Consider the following 15,446-nt stretch of genomic DNA (forward strand, 5'->3'; position numbering starts at 1 on the left):
GGTGCTGGGGCTGGCGGCCTCTGGCATTGACATGCAGGGGTCATTTGCTGGGGCAGGAGTCGGAGCTGGGCTCTCAAATGCCACAGTGACCTGGTGGAAAGAGTGTGGTGGCTCGTACCACTCGCCCGACGTGGCATCCGGGACGGAGGGCGGCAGGCAGAGCCGAGGGCTGTCTGGGAGAGACCCGGGAGGCTGCAGGTGTGCGGACAGGGTCCTCGGGGTAAGTGTCCAGGACCACTGGATCAGGAGGGAGCCGGGACCCTGAATCTCTACGTGAGGCCACATGGGGCAGGAGGGCAGGCAGGCTTGGTTCGTGGTGCCATGGCCCCTGCCCATTTGTGCTCTCGCCAGCGATGCCTGAGCAATGGGTATTCAAGACTCCCGTGACAACCCCAGGCTGCTGGGCTGGCGTCCTGGAGAATGGCGTGGTCCCGTGTCTCACTGTGGAGGAGACCAGGGCTGCAGCAATGGGCACTGTGTCCATAGCTGGTCTCCCCAGGGGTAACAAGAGGGGTGAGGCTGCTGGGCAGAGCCAGGCCCTGGGGGTGCTCCCGTAGTCCTGGGGGCAGCCACGGAGCTGGGGAGGGTGAATGTGTCTCAGGGGCCCAGAGCTGCTGCCAGGGTCCACATTGTCCCAAAACTCCTGACCTTGGTTCCAGAGGCGGCTTCCTTGAGATGGGCCTGGGGGCCATGTGCTGGGGCTGGGGACCCACGGGGCTAAGGGGGAGCCTGGGCTGCAGGATTCCAGAGGCTAGCACCAGGCAGCTTTGCTTCCTGCTTCATTCCATCTCTCAGGGGTCCACAGACAGGATCAAAGGTCGACAGAGACAGAGGCAGCTTTATTAGGACACAGAGCGGGCACTGCCCAGGGTGCAAGTGGCCCTGCTGGGGTCAGGATTCTCCCTGCAGTCAGGGGTGGCATCACTTCCCACCTCACCCTGTCCCCACCCGGAGGTCCACAGACAACACACAGGTTGGTGTGACACAGAGTTGGCGGCTTTATTAGGACGCAGACGGGGTGCTGCTGAGGGTGAAACCAGGCCTGCTGGGGGTTGTTTCTGCAGAGCTGGGATCCGGGGGCACAGCTGTGGTCCCCCATGCAGCCAGCATCTGGGAAGGACTGGGGGAACATGCTGGTCCCTGAGACAAAGAGCCGCCCCATTCTCTGAGGGTGTCAAAGCCAGAGAGGGCAGGGCTGGCTGCAGCAGCTGGGAGGTCAGCCCCAGGCGGGAAGGGACTCTGGATGACACCCAGGGCCATCAGCAGCTGGACTTCTGGCCTGAGCAGAGGCTTCAGCAGGCCGAGCGGGAGCACGCGGGGCGGCAGAGGAGGGACACGCAGGAGGCCGGGCGGCAGCAGCTGGGCTGGCAGGAGGAGGCGGGGGCACAGCAGGAGGGGACGGGCACACAGCAGGCAGGCCTGCACACGGGGCGGCAGAGCAGGGACACGGAGGAGGAGGGTCTGCAGCAGGAGGAGGTGCAGCAAGCCGGCTGGCAGCTAGACTGCTGGCAGCACGAAGAGGAAGCCCCAGAGCAGACAGGCACACAGCAGACGGGCTTGCAGCAGATGGGCACACAACAGGCCTGCTGGCACGGGGAGGAGGTGCAGCAAGCTGGCTGGCAGCTAGACTGCTGGCAGCACAGAGAGGAAGCCCCAGAGCAGATGGGTACACAGCACACAGACTTGCAGCAGGTGGGCACACAGCAGCAGACGGGCACACAGCAGGCCTGCGGGCAGGGGGAGGAGGTGCAGCAAGCCGGCTGGCAGCTAGACTGCTGGCAGCATGAGGGTGTGCAGGAGCTGGTGCAGTCTGATTGGCAGGGGCTGGGCTCACAGGCCACCTGGCAGCAGGGGCTGGACACACAGCTCACTGGGGTGCAGACCAGGGTCAGGCAGGGGGCCGGGGCGCAGCAGCTGGGGGCGCAGCAGGGGGGCTGGCAGCAGCTCTCTGGGCAGTCGTCCACCTGCCAGGAGTCGGAGCAAGCGCTGGAGCAGACGGACATGGTGGACGCGGCCATGCTGGGGTGTGGAGGAGGTGGGGGAGGTGTGAGTGTGTGAGTGAGTGTGTGAGTGTGCGAGCCTGTCAGCTGCCGGGCTCTGGGGCTTTTATACGCCGGGCGCCTGTGTTTTCCCCAGCACGAGACTCAGCAACGCCTTCCGTGTTGGTGTTTGCTGCTGGGAGGACCCTCATTATTTCTGCTTCCCTTGCTGTGACTTGTCCTCACTCTGCTCCTCACACTTGGCTGACTCGGGCAGGGCCGGTGCCCCTGGCTGAGCCTGGCCCTGGGACACCAGGGGGGGAGGTGCAGCGTCTCTGGGGCTGCCCTGCTGACTTCCACCTGCCAGGTCCCGCGACTGTCCCCAGCGTGGTCTCTGGGCCCAGGGGATGCCCAGCCTCTGTCTGCAGGGGCCTCAAGGGGCAGGCTGGCCTGGCTGGGATTGGGAGAGCCAGGAAAGAGGCGCCTGTGTAGGGAAAAGTCGCTTGAGGACAGCGCTTCCTGGGGGGCTCCGGGATCTTCTGAGCTCCTGATGTCTGCCAAGGGCAGGAGGACAGGAAGGACCTTCCCTCCCCTGAGAGGGAGACGGAATGTTCCGGAAGGCTTCTGGACAGGCAGCTCATTGGGAGGACAAGGTCTGGGGACTGGCCTTTGGGTCTGAACCACGGTCCCCTGGAGCCCTGGTCAGGTGTCCTGAGAGGGGTGGGCATAGGTCATGGCCCGAGGGCGGGGAGGAGCCTTTGCCTTGGAGAAGCAGTAGTGGAGTGAGGGTTGTGTGGAGAGTGGCGGACACTTGTAGTTGACAAAGCCTGTGCTTTGGAGGCCATCAGTCTGGGCTGACCCTGACCCCGGGGCAGGGATGGTCACAGGCGAGCTTCTCTGTCCTGGGGCCTGAGCACAGCGCAGCCTGAGGCTGGTTCTGACAGGAACCACAGACCTCCCAACATCCTTCCAGCCTCTTCTGAATGAGAAAAGATCCGATGGGGACACAGTCAGTCCCACTGCCCAGATGCCTGGGACCTTAACAGGGGAATCTTACTCTATATTTGCACCTTGACTGAAGCCACAAGCCAATACATTGAAACGTGATGTGAATTTCTGGTATCTGTAGGTGGCATGATTCTACCTAGGATCAGAGTGACTGTCCCAGGCCACGTTCACCAAAGGGCTGGATGAGGGCAAAGTCACCGCACCCAGCAGCCCCACTTGTCCCCCTACCATGACCGTGTGACAGTGCAACAGACAGGAAGCCCATCCGCCTGGCAGCCCCAAGTATAAAATGCCCGATGGGAATGTGAGAGGGTCAGATGTGAACAAAAGCGTATACCTTGACCAGGGTGCATACAGCACCCTGTTTGTGCTGGAGACACAAACAGGGACTGTTTGTCCCCTGGAAACGCGGCAGGGTGGGTGCGGGAGACTGGTCCGTGCGCCTCAGCTCGGCATTCGTGTAATTCCCGTCACAGCCCTGAAGGAATCACTGGGTGCACAAATGAAGATACTGAACTGCCAGAAATACTTGCAATCTCCGTGACAGGTGGAAGATTAATGTAAAACATCTAAGGTCCTTACCACTAAAACAGGATGAGATCCAAAATAACTGAATACAAGGTTTAAAACTTTAAATTTCCAATAAGCATTAATGTGATGAACAGTGACTTGACCTCATTAATAACCAAAGTTTCTCAAATTTAAACGCACGTCTCCCCCCGTAAGAGGAAACCAGATTTAAAATGCTGATGATATCCAGTACTCTCGGCCGTAGGGGCTTCATTCTTAGAAACTCATGGCAGGTGTCATTAATTTAAGTTGTGGTGAATGGTAATATAAAATTTACCATTTTACCCATTTTAAAGTGTGTAATTTGATGACATTTAGTGCAGTCACAATGTTGTGCCACCATCCCGCTACCTACCTAGTTCAGAACACTATCATCACTCCAAAAGGAAACCACGTAATATGTATATATATTGCACGTCAGGTTCTGGGGCCCATGTGCAGATCATGCAGGATTGTTGCCTTGGCACACACCTGGGAATGTGGTTTGCTGCCTCCATCCCCCCGTCCCCTGTATCTGGCATTTCTCCCCATGTTATCCCTCCCCAACCTCCCTACTCCCCCCGCTGTCCCTCCCCTAGTCCCCCCAACAGACCCCAGTGTGTGATGCTCCCCTCCTTGTGTCCATGTGTTCTCATTGTGCAACACCCACCTATGAATGAGAGAGAACATGCGGTGTTTAACTTTCTGTTCTTGAACCGTGTACTATTAAGAAGCCCCGCCCCAGCCCCTGGCAACCACTATTCTGCTCGTCTCTACGGCTTTGCCTGTTCTGCACATTTCATATCAATGGAGTCATAGAGTGTGTGGCCTTTGTGTCTGGCTTTGTTCACTCAGCATATTTTCAAGGTACATCATGTAGTATGTTCTGGAACTCCATTCTTTGGTATGGCTGATTCATATTCCCTCGTATGGACATGCCACATTTCATTTATCCGTTCATCTGCCAATGGACTTTGGGGTTCTTTTCAACTTTTGGCTAGTGTGAATAGTGCTCTATAGACATTCTTGTACACATTTTTGTTTGAACATCTCTTTTAAATTCTGCTGGGTATACACCTAGGAGTGGGAACTGATGGGTCGTATAGAATTCCATGTTTACTTTTTTTTTGAGGACCTGCCAGACTGTTTTTCACAGCATCTATACCATTTTATGTTCTCACCAGCAATGTACAAAGGTTCCAGTTTCTCTTCATCCTTGTGAAAATCTGCTCCCTTCTATTTGTCTGTGTATGTGTGTGTTAAATTATAGCCAGCTTAGTGGGTATAAGCAGCAACAGCATTTCATGGTGGTGTGGATTTATGTTTCCCTAATGGCCAACAATATTGGGCTGCTTCTCCTGTGTGTACTGGCCATTTGCCAATCTTCCTTGGAGAAATGTCTGTTAAAGTACTTTGCCTCTTTTTAAATTGAGTTGACTTTTTGTTGCTGAGTTTTAAGAGTTATTTATATATTCTGGATGTTAGATCTTTACCAGAATTATGATTTACAAGCATGTTCTCCCCTTCTGTGGGTTGTTCTGCTCTCTTGATAGTGTCTTTCGATGCACACAACTTTTTAATTTTGATGACATTCAGCTTATCTGTTTCTTTTTGTTGCTTGTGCTTCTGCTGTCACATCTAAAACACCGTTGCCCAATACAAGGTCATGCATATTTACTTTTATGTTTCCTTCTAAGAGTTTTATGGCTTCATCTCATATATTTAGGGCTTTGATCCGGTTTTAGTTAATTTGTTGGTGTGAGATATAGTGCAACTTCCTGATTTTGTGTGTAGATATCCAATTGTCCCAGAACCATTAAAACAAATATAGACAGGGTCTTGGTCTGTTGCCCAGGCTGGAGTACAGTGACACAATCATAGCTCACTGCAGCCTCGAACTCCTGGACCTAAGTGATCCTACCGCATCGGTTTCCCAGGTAGCTGGGACTACAGGTGCACACCACCATACTCGGGTAATTAATAAAATTTTTTTTTAGGAGCCAGGGTCTTGCTATGTTACCCAGGCTTGTTTTGAACTCTTGACCTTAAACAATCCTCTTGCCTCAACCTCCTGAGTAGCTGGAATTACAGGCATAAGCCATCATGCCTGGCCCCAGAAGATAAGACAATTATAAACATTAATGTGCCTAACATCAGACCTTCAAAATATATCAAGCATAAACTGACAGAATTGAAGAAAGAAATAGACAATTCCAGCTCAACAGTAATATTTGAAGACATCAATAAGTCACTTCCACTGATAAAAAAATTTTAAAAATAGAACAACTAGATCAAAGATCAATAACGGAATAGAGAACTTGAAGAACACAATTAACAAGCTAGATCTAATATGGTCACAAATAAAACACTCAACAACAGCAGAGTACACATTCTTCTCAGTTCTCCAGATTAGGCCATGCATTAGTCCAAAAAGCAAGTCTCAATAAATTTAAAATTATTGAAATCAAATAATGTATCTTCTCTGACCACAGTGGAAAATAGAAATCAATAACAGAAGGAAAACTGGAAAACTCACAAATATGTGGCAGTTAAACAACACACACTTAAACAACGAGTTGGTCAAAGAAGAACAGAAGTTAGAAAATATTGTGGGATAAATGACAATGACACTGTAACAACCCAAAACTTGTGGGATACAGCAAAAACAGTTTACAGAGGGAAATTCATAGCTGTAAATGCTTATGTTAAAAAACAAGAAAGATCTTAAGAAACCAGAAAAGAAAGAGCAAACTAAACCCAAACCTAGAATAAGGAAGAAAATAAAGATTATATGTAGAATAAAGAGAACAAATAAAGAAAGGAGAATAGAAAAATAATGGAACCAATGAAGTCTAAAATTAGTTTTTTGAAATTAGCAGTAAAATTTGTAAACCTTTAAGTAGACTAAGAAAAAAAGAGAAGGCTCTAATTGCTACAATCAGACATGAAAATGGGAACATCACTACTGACCTATATAAATAAAAAAGACTATAAAATAAGTGAACAATTGTACACCAATACATAAAACCAATGAAATTCATTCCATTTAAGCATGTTCAGTGATATTAAATACATTCATAATGCAGATATCTAGATGTAATGGATAAATTCCTATTCACATACAAACTACCAAAATTGATACCTTTATTAGTGTTCTTTATTTTTTAATGTGCCTTCAAGTTATTGTCTAGTGCCCTTTTATTTCATCCTGAGCTGGCATTTCTTGTAGGGTAGGCCTACTGGCAATGAACTCTCTCAACATTTATTTATCCAGAAGTGTCCTAGTTTCTCCAGTTTTGAAGGATCATTTCACTGGACATAGACTTCTTGGTAGACAGTTTTTTCTTTTTCAGTACTTTAAGTACATCATCCCATGACCTTCTGTTCTTCATGGTTTTTTATGCGAAATTGGCTGTTTATCTTCTTTCATCCTGCTTTCAAGATTCTCCTTATGTCTTTCAATAGTTTCATTTTATATTTCTGTGTGGATCTTTTTGAGTTTATTCTACTTGAAGCTTATTGAGCTTCTTGAATGTATAGAGTCACATGTTTCATCATATTTGGGAAGTTTTTAGCCCTGATTACTTCAAGTAGTTAAAAAATTATTGTTGTAAAATACACATAAAATTTATCCCATTTTAAGTGTACAATTCAGTGATATTAAATGCACTCAAAATGTTGTGCAGTCATCACCACCACCAGTCTTCATAACTTTTCATCTTGAAAACTGAAACTCTGTCCCCATTAAACACTAACTAACTCCACGTTCCTTCTCCCTCCCAGCCCCTGGCAACCATCATTTTACTTTCCGTCTTTATAGTTTTTCTTCGAATATTTTTGAGTGCTTCATTCTCTCTCTGTCCTTATTCTGACACTGCTGTTAAGTGTGCTGTTGGTATGTTTGATGATGTCCTACAGGCCAACTAAATTCTGTTCATTTTAAAAATGTTTTTTTGATCTTTTTTGAGACAGAGTCTCACTCTGTCATGCAGGCTGGAGTACAGTGGCATGATCTCAGCTCACTGCAACCTCTGCTTCCTGAGTTTAAGTGATTCTCCTGTTTTAGCCTCCCCAGTAGAGATTATAGATATGTACTACCATGCCCAGTTATTTATTTTATTTTATTGGTTTTTATTTCATTTTATTTTTTAGTAGAAGTAGGGTTTCACTATGCTGGCTAGGCTGTTCTCAAACTCCCAATCTCAAATGATCTGCCTGCCTCAACCTCCCAAAGTGCTGGAATTACAGGCACGAGCCATCATGCTCAGCCTCTTGTTTTGACGCCCTTCAGACTGGAGTATTTCACTTGACCTATCTACCTGTTCTCTAATTTTTCCTTCTGTCTGCTCAAATCTGCTATGAACCTTTTCTAATGAACTTTTTGTATCAGTTAGTATACTTTTCAACTCCAGAAGTTCTATTTGATTCCTTTTTATTATCTCTCTATTGATATTCTCACTTTATTGAAATGTTGTCTTAGTTTCTCTTTGGTCTTTGCCTATGGTTTCCTTTAGCTCTTTGCATATATTTTAGAGCTAATGGAAAGACTTCATCTAGTAAATTCAATCCTGGGCTTCTTCAAGGACATTTTTTTTACTAATTAGCTTTTTTCTCCCTGTGAATGAACCATACATTCTTGCTTTTTGCATGCTTCATAATTTTTGTTGCAAACTGGACATTCGGAATATTATAATCTGATAATTCTGGATGGCGTATTCTCTCTCTTCCCTGTGGTTTATTATTTCTGGTTGTGTGGCTAGTAGCTTTTTGTTTTGTTTTTAAGTGACTTTCCTAAACTATGTTTGTAATGACTGTACTCTTTGTCATGGAGGGGGTCACAATTCCATGTACTTAGTGCTCAGATAGTAGTTTGACAGTTTCTTAAACACCTGGAGTCAAAAGATGTTTTTTTCCCAGTCTTTGTAGCTGGACTCTGTGTGTTGGTTCATGCCTTCAGTGCTCAGCTGCGTGGTTTGTGACTCTGCCTTCCACTTCACTTCCTGCTTGCTCAGAGCCTGAAGTTCAGCCAGAGGTGAGCCCTGAAAGCTTCTCAGGCCTTTTCTGTGCTCCATCACGGGCATGCATGGGGGCCTTGTAGACTCCCAAGGATATGTGGAATCTTCCAATTCCCCAAACTATCTAATTTCTCAGCTCTTCCTCCCAGATTTTTTGGGAATGTTCATTGATTTCCTAACTAATATCCTTTGCCCAGGTGGCAGTGACTGGTTCATTTGCCTTTAAATGTTCTGACCAAGCCTCTGTGTAGCTGCTCTCTGCCCGAGTCTGAGTCTGAAATAAGGCAAGCCCTGTGTGTTAGTCCTTCAGGGAGCCACAAGACGGGGGAAACAGACAACCACACTGTCTTGCAAACAAGGCCCCCTCTGCTTCCCTGGCAGCAGGGCCCCACACCAGGAATTCTGACTGCCGTCTTCCTGACTGTCACCCAGCTGAAGATGGGGGTGGGGCAGGGGGAGGTTAAAATCCACAGTCGCTCCATTGGGTTCTGTTGCATTTAGTTGCTTGTGAGTTCCCTTGCTTGCTGCAAACCTTCCACTATTTTCCAGATAAAACTGAACTCCAGCCCCCTTTGTTTGGCTGGATGGACGGACGGGTGGGGACGGGCAGGTCTTGGGAAAGCGATGGTGGAGGAAGCCCAGGACACCGTGGGACCACGTCCAAACCAGAGCGTGGGAGAACACATGACCACGTGTGCAGATGTAGCCAGACAGTTTCAAGCAGGATGGAACAAATCTGAGAACAGATTCCTGGAAATACACCTTCAGGGCAAGGAAACGCTGGCTGGGCGTGGTGTGTTCATCTGTTCGGGTTTCCCGTTTCTGACGTTCCGCGGAGGGACAGGCCCTCACAGCTCCTCTCTGCACCACTTTCTCCGGTCTTCGCAGGCACAATTTGGGACAATCTTTTGCGGGCAGTTCTCAGCATCTCTGTGAATTCAAAATCCATGAACACCCCGCGCTAGCATTGCCGCTCCTGGGAATTGAGGCACACACGTACCTGAGTGTGGGAAGGTGTATGGTGGGAACACCCACAGAGGCGTTCTCTGTAATCATGAGCAGCTGGAGAGACAGTCGGTGCCATCCACCTGCTGCTGCATCCACCAGGTGCAGCGGGTGGGCACGTTGGAACGCCGTGCACCTTGCTGAAGAAAACCACGAGAAAATATTTTTGCTAATCCAATTGGCAAAAATAAATAAATAAATAAATAAATAGAAGAAGATGAAGAAGAAGAAGAAGAAGAAGAAGAAGAAGAAGAAGAAGAAGAAGAAGAAGAAGAAGAAGAAGAAGAAGAAGAAGAAGAAGGAGGATATGGCCCCCGTGTTGTGACTGTTGGGAAGTAGACTCAGGGCCTCTTGCGGGCAACGTGGTGACGGTCACAGCTCTCCAGCGTCCCTTGCCTGCAGTTGCATTTCTAGGAGTCTCAGATTTGCTCAATCCCATTTGAAAGCACGTCTGGCTACATCTGGACCTGTGTGTACCTCGCCCTCTGGTCTGCATGTGCTCCCACACAGTCCCAGCTTCCTCTGCCATTGGGGTCTTCCTGTTCCCACCTGCCCGCCGCCCCCCAGGCCCAGCACAGGGCGCTCCCGAGAGCGCTGCCTCGTTTGGCACCCTGTGCAGGCTGGGCTTTCCTCCGCAGCCTGCGCTCCTGTGTGTGCCTGACTCTGGTGAGCACACAGCATTCGTTCAGGGCCCCCTGGTGCAGCGCTGGCTCCATTCACCTCCATTCCCTCGTGGATGGATATTTCGGTTATTTCATGGTAACAGACAGTGCCGCTTACGTACATGTGCCGGGGATTTTCCGGAACTGCAGGGTGGGCTCGCCGCGTGGGGCAGTGGGTGCAGCAGTCCTGGGGCCTGGAGAGCCCCACAGCCAGGGCATGGCAGCAAATGACCAGGCTCAGGAAGTCTTGGGCACTGGGACTGAGCGGGGACTGAGCCTTCCTGGGCGTGGCTGTGAGTCCCACCTGGTGACCCCCCTGGAGGAGTTAGGCCACTGTCCCCTGTGACTTCTAGGTTAAGTCACTCATTCCTAGAAAGAGTCATGGCTGGAGGAGACCGATGTCAGCTCGAACCATGTGTCCCCCCACCAGGAGCACACAGGAGAAGAGAATCAGGTGACCAAGGAGAGTTTATTGGGAGCAGGAAGAGGTGCTGACAGGCTCAGGTCGAGGCCAAATGACCCGGGGCAGAGAAGCTGGGAGGGAGGACGGGGGCCCAGCAGGCAGGTGGGTAAGTGCTGGGAGGCAGCAGCTGGGGAGCAGCGAGGATGGGGCTCCTGGAAGCAAAGAGGGTGGTCACCTCAGCACAGGGGAGACATGGGGACCTGTCCCTAGGTGGGGGCAGCCACCTAACCCAGGTCAGAACCTGAGCCCGGCTGAGCAGAGGCCTCAGCAGGCCGGGCGGGAGCACACGGGGCGGCAGAGGAGGGACATGCAGGAGGCCGGGCAGCGGCAGCTGGGCTGGCAGGAGGAGGTGGGGGCACAGCAGGAGCGGACGGGCACGCAGCAGGCAGGCCTGCACACGGGGCAGCAGAGAAAGAAAATGGAGGAGGAGGGTCTGCAGCAGGAGGTGGTGCAGCAAGCCGGCTGGCAGCTAGACTGCTGGCAGCATGAAGTGGAAGACTCAGAGCAGACAGGCACACAGCAGAAAGGCTTGCAGCAGACTGGCACACAGCAGGACTGCTGGCATGGGGAGGAGGTGCAGCAAGCCGGCTGGCAGCTAGACTGCTGGCAGCATGAAGAGGAAGCCCCAGAGCAGACAGGCACGCAGCAGATGGGCTTGCAGCAGACAGGCATACAGCACACGGGCTTGCAGCAGATGGGCACACAGCAGGACTGCTGGCATGGGGAGAAGGTGCAGCAAGCCGGCTGGCAGCTAGACTGCTGGCAGCATGAGGGTGTGCAGGAGCTGGTGCAGCCTGACTGGCAGGGGCTGAGCTCACAGCTCACTGGGGCACAGACCAGGGCCAGGCGGGGGGCTGGGGCACAGCAGCTGGAGGTGCAGCAGGGGGGCTCGCAGCAGCTCTCCTGGCAGTTGTCCACCTGCCAAGAGGAGCCGGTGCAGGTGCTGGGGGAGGAGACTCGGCTGACACAGCTCAGGTCATTGGAGCAGAGAGACGTGGTGGATGCAGCAATCACATACGTCCTGGTGCAGCAGGTGTCAGCCATAGTGGGTGCTGGGCTGGGCGGTGTGAGTGTTGGTGTGAGGTGTGTGGGTTCGTGTGCCCTGGCTGCTGAGGTTTTATACTCTCCCTTGGTATTTTCCTTGCAGGTGTCTCACAAGCCTTCCCTTTCCTTGTTGTGGCTGAGACTTTGCATCCAAGCAACCCTAATTAGTTTACTTGTTGTGGGATGTTACTGTGATCCCAGGACTGCTGTGTGTTGTTGAGTGATGCTGGCCACTTGCTGGTGCCTGTGCCCTGCAAACATACACAGCAGGGCTGCATGTTTGCTGGTGGAGCTGGGAGTTGAACAGATCATGAGTTGGTGACTCTGGAAAACCCAGCCCCACTTTCCTCCTCTCTTTTCCTGTGTATCTTTGCTATTGGGATGTTTGGTACCAGGGGTGGGGTGTTTTGTTCCAGCAGATGCTCTCTACCTGTCCCAGAGTCTTGCTCCACTGAACAATGGGAGTCTTGGCTGGGAATGCCCCCAGCTCCCTACTCTGCCACCCCTTCCTGCTCCATCTGCAGACTGTGGTGGGATGCCCCTGCATTAGTCCATTTTCACACTGCTGGTAAAGACATACCAGAGACTGGGAAGAAAAAGGGTTTTACTTGAACTTAACAGTTCCACATGGCTGGGAAAGCCTCAGAATCTTGGTGGGAGGCGAGGAGCACTTCTTACATGGCGGCAGCAAGAGAAAATGAGGAAGAAGCAAAAGCAGAAACCCCTGATAAACTCATCAGATCTCGTGAGACTTATTCACTATCGCAGGGATGGCATGGGAAAGAGCAGCCCGCATGATTCAGTTACCTCTCCCTGGGCCCCTCCCACAACAGCTGGGAATTCTGGGAGATGCAATTCAAGTTGAGATTTGGGTGGGGACACAGCCAAATCATATCATTCTGCTCCTGGCCCCTCCAATATCATGTTATCTCATTTCAAAACCAGTCATGCCTTCCCAACAGTCTCCCAATGTCTTAACTCATTTAAGCATTAACCCATTTAAGCATTAACTCATTTAAGCATTAACCCAAAAGTCCACAGTCCAAAGTCTTTTCTGAGTCAAGGCAAGTCCCTTCCACCTATGAACCTGTAAAATCAAAAACAAGCTGATTTCTTCCTAGACACAATGGGGGTACATGTATTGGGTAATGGCAGAAATTGGCTAAAATCAAAGGGGTTACAGGGCCCATGTGAGTCCAAAATCCCCTAGGACACTCAAGTTTTAAAGCTCCAAAATGATCTCTTTTGACTCCAGATGTCACATCCAGGTCATGCTGATGCAACAGGTGTGTTCCCATGGCCTTTTGCAGTTCCACCTCTGTGGCTTTGCAGGGTACAGCCTCCCTCCCAGCTGCTTTCACAGGCTGGCGTTGCATGTCTGTGGTTTTTCAAGGCACACAGTGCAAGGTGTCAGCACACAGCTCCACTAGGAAGTGCCCCAGTAGGGACTCTGTGTGGGGGCGCCAACCCCACATTTCCCTTCTGCACTGCTCTAGCAGAGATTCTCCATGAGGGCCCCACTCCTGCAGCAAACTTTTGCCTGAGCATTCAGGCTTTCCATACATCTTCTGAAATCTAGGCAGAGGCTCCCAAACCTCAGTTCTTGACTTCTGTGCACCGGCAGGCTCAACACCACATGGAAGCTGCCAAGGCATGGGGCTTGCACCTTCTGAAGCCACAGTCTGACCTATATGTTGGCCCCTTTCAGCCACAGCTGGAGCAGCTGGGACACAGGGCACCAATTCCCAGGCTGCACACAGCATGGCGATCCTGGGCCCATTAAAGCACTTTTTCCTCCTAGGCCTCTGGGCCTGTGATGCGAGGGGCTGCCGTGACTATCTCTGACATGGCCTGGAGACATTTTCCCCATGGTCTTGGGGATTAACATTAGGCTCCTTGCTACTTAAGCAAATTTCTCCATCCAGTTTGAATTTGTCCCTAGAAAATGAGTTCTTATTTTCTATCGCATAGTCAGGCTGCAAATTTTCCAAACCTTTGTGGTCTGCTTCCCTTCTAAAACGGAATGCTTTTAACACTCCCCACTCCCTGGCAATTGAACAGATTGTGCATCTCTCCCAAGGTTCGTGATCTTCTTAGTTCTCCTGTTTATCTCACAATTATTAAACAACATGCGTGCTCTGTCATTTCTTGCATTTTCAATTTCAGATATTTGATTCCCTATTGCGAAGGAAAGTGCTTTCTCTTGTTTATCACCAGCTCCATGAAAAGTTCCCCTCTTCCCGTCCTGAGAAGGCAAAGGCAGTAAAATATCAATATTTGTTACTTCAGTGTTCAGAATGTTTATTATAGTAAAGTAAATATTGTTCATAGCCAAGTCTGAATAGTGGAATCAGATTTAATTTTCTTATTTGTACATGTTTTGTTTTTGTTTATGTTTTTTTTCCTCTTAGAGTTAACAATTGCTCCTCCCCAAACTCTGACTCATTCAGCCCCATGCTCCATTCAAGAGGTTCAAACGTAACAATCTGTTAGCTTCATTGATTTTTTGGACAAGTTTCTCTTTGAGCTCTCTTATTTGTGGGCCAGTCTCTGTTGACTGCTCCCTCAGCCTGGTGCACAGGTTTCCTGGGATCTCCCTTCACTCTTGTCTTTGGATTTTCCTTCATCTCTCTCTGATGATGGATCTATTACTTCCTGGAAGCCTTGTCTTTTTCCTTCTAGATTTATGGCCTTGTTTTGGTGAAGCACATTCTCCAGTAACTTTCTGAAAATGGGTGCAATGAATATATATTTTTAAGCCATTGCAGGACTGAAAATGCCTTTATTTTGCTCTTCTATTTGATTGATAGTTTAGCTGGATATAATCTTCTGAGTGATGTTTCGCCTTAGAATATTTTGGGGAAGATACGGAGCATTTCCGGAACCCTAAATGATCCTTGTGCTGTCTCTCTTTTAGCCCCTCCTCCCTAAGTATCAGTTGCTGTTCCACCTTCTCTCCCCATTGGTTAGCTTTGCCTGTTCCGTGGAACTCTTTTATTTCTAGTTCCTTTGGTTCAGCACCATGTCTGTGAGAAGCTCCATGTTGCTGCATGCATCAGTACTTCACTCTTTTGTTTTGCTGCCCCATTGCATTAAATTCTACTACGTGCTATTTGTCCGTTCTCTTTCCCAGTGTTAGCGATTTGGATTGTTTACAGATTTGGGCTGCTATTAATAGTGCTGCTAGAAAGATTCTTGTAAACTGTTTCATTGATATAGTTACTAATTTCTCTTCATCGTGCCCTCCAAAGTGGAATTGCTGGGTCATAGATAGACATATGTTTAATTTAGCATATACCTATAACTTTCTAAAGAAATTTACATTCCCACTAGTTGATTTTATAATTCCGCTTATTCTGATGAACAAAATGAGGTTAATCAGTCTTTTAAAATTTGTTTCTTTTGGAAAGTGTGTAGGAATATTGCACTGTTGCACTAATGTGCACATCCCTGATAAGTAAAGCCACTAACTGAACTTTGGATATCTTTTCTTGTGAGGTGCCTGCTGAAGGCATTTGCTTGCTTTTAAAAATATGGTTGCTTGTGTTTCTTACTGATTTGCAGAAATTTATTATATATTCTGAATATGAGTTGTTGTATATATACAGTGTGTTGGTGAATGTTCAATAGCTGGCTTTTGTTTTTGTTTTTGTTTTTGTTTTTGTTTTGAGACGGAGTTTCGCTCGTTACCCAGGCTGGAGTGCAATGGCGCGATCTCGGC

General features: G+C 49.2%; 1 protein-coding gene across 1 annotated transcript; it reads right to left on the reverse strand.

Moving 5' to 3' along the window:
- Window positions 1-927: 927 nt before the first annotated feature.
- On the reverse strand, window positions 928-11,759 carry LOC101029454 (uncharacterized). Its single transcript, XM_003927557.4, is given in 2 exon segments — window positions 928-1,871; window positions 11,147-11,759. Coding segments are annotated over 2 exon segments (1,191 nt in total). The 5' UTR covers window positions 11,726-11,759; the 3' UTR covers window positions 928-1,259.
- Window positions 11,760-15,446: the final 3,687 nt, after the last annotated feature.

The sequence above is a fragment of the Saimiri boliviensis genome, chromosome 18, assembly GCF_048565385.1.
Source record: "Saimiri boliviensis isolate mSaiBol1 chromosome 18, mSaiBol1.pri, whole genome shotgun sequence".
NCBI lineage: Eukaryota > Metazoa > Chordata > Mammalia > Primates > Cebidae > Saimiri > Saimiri boliviensis.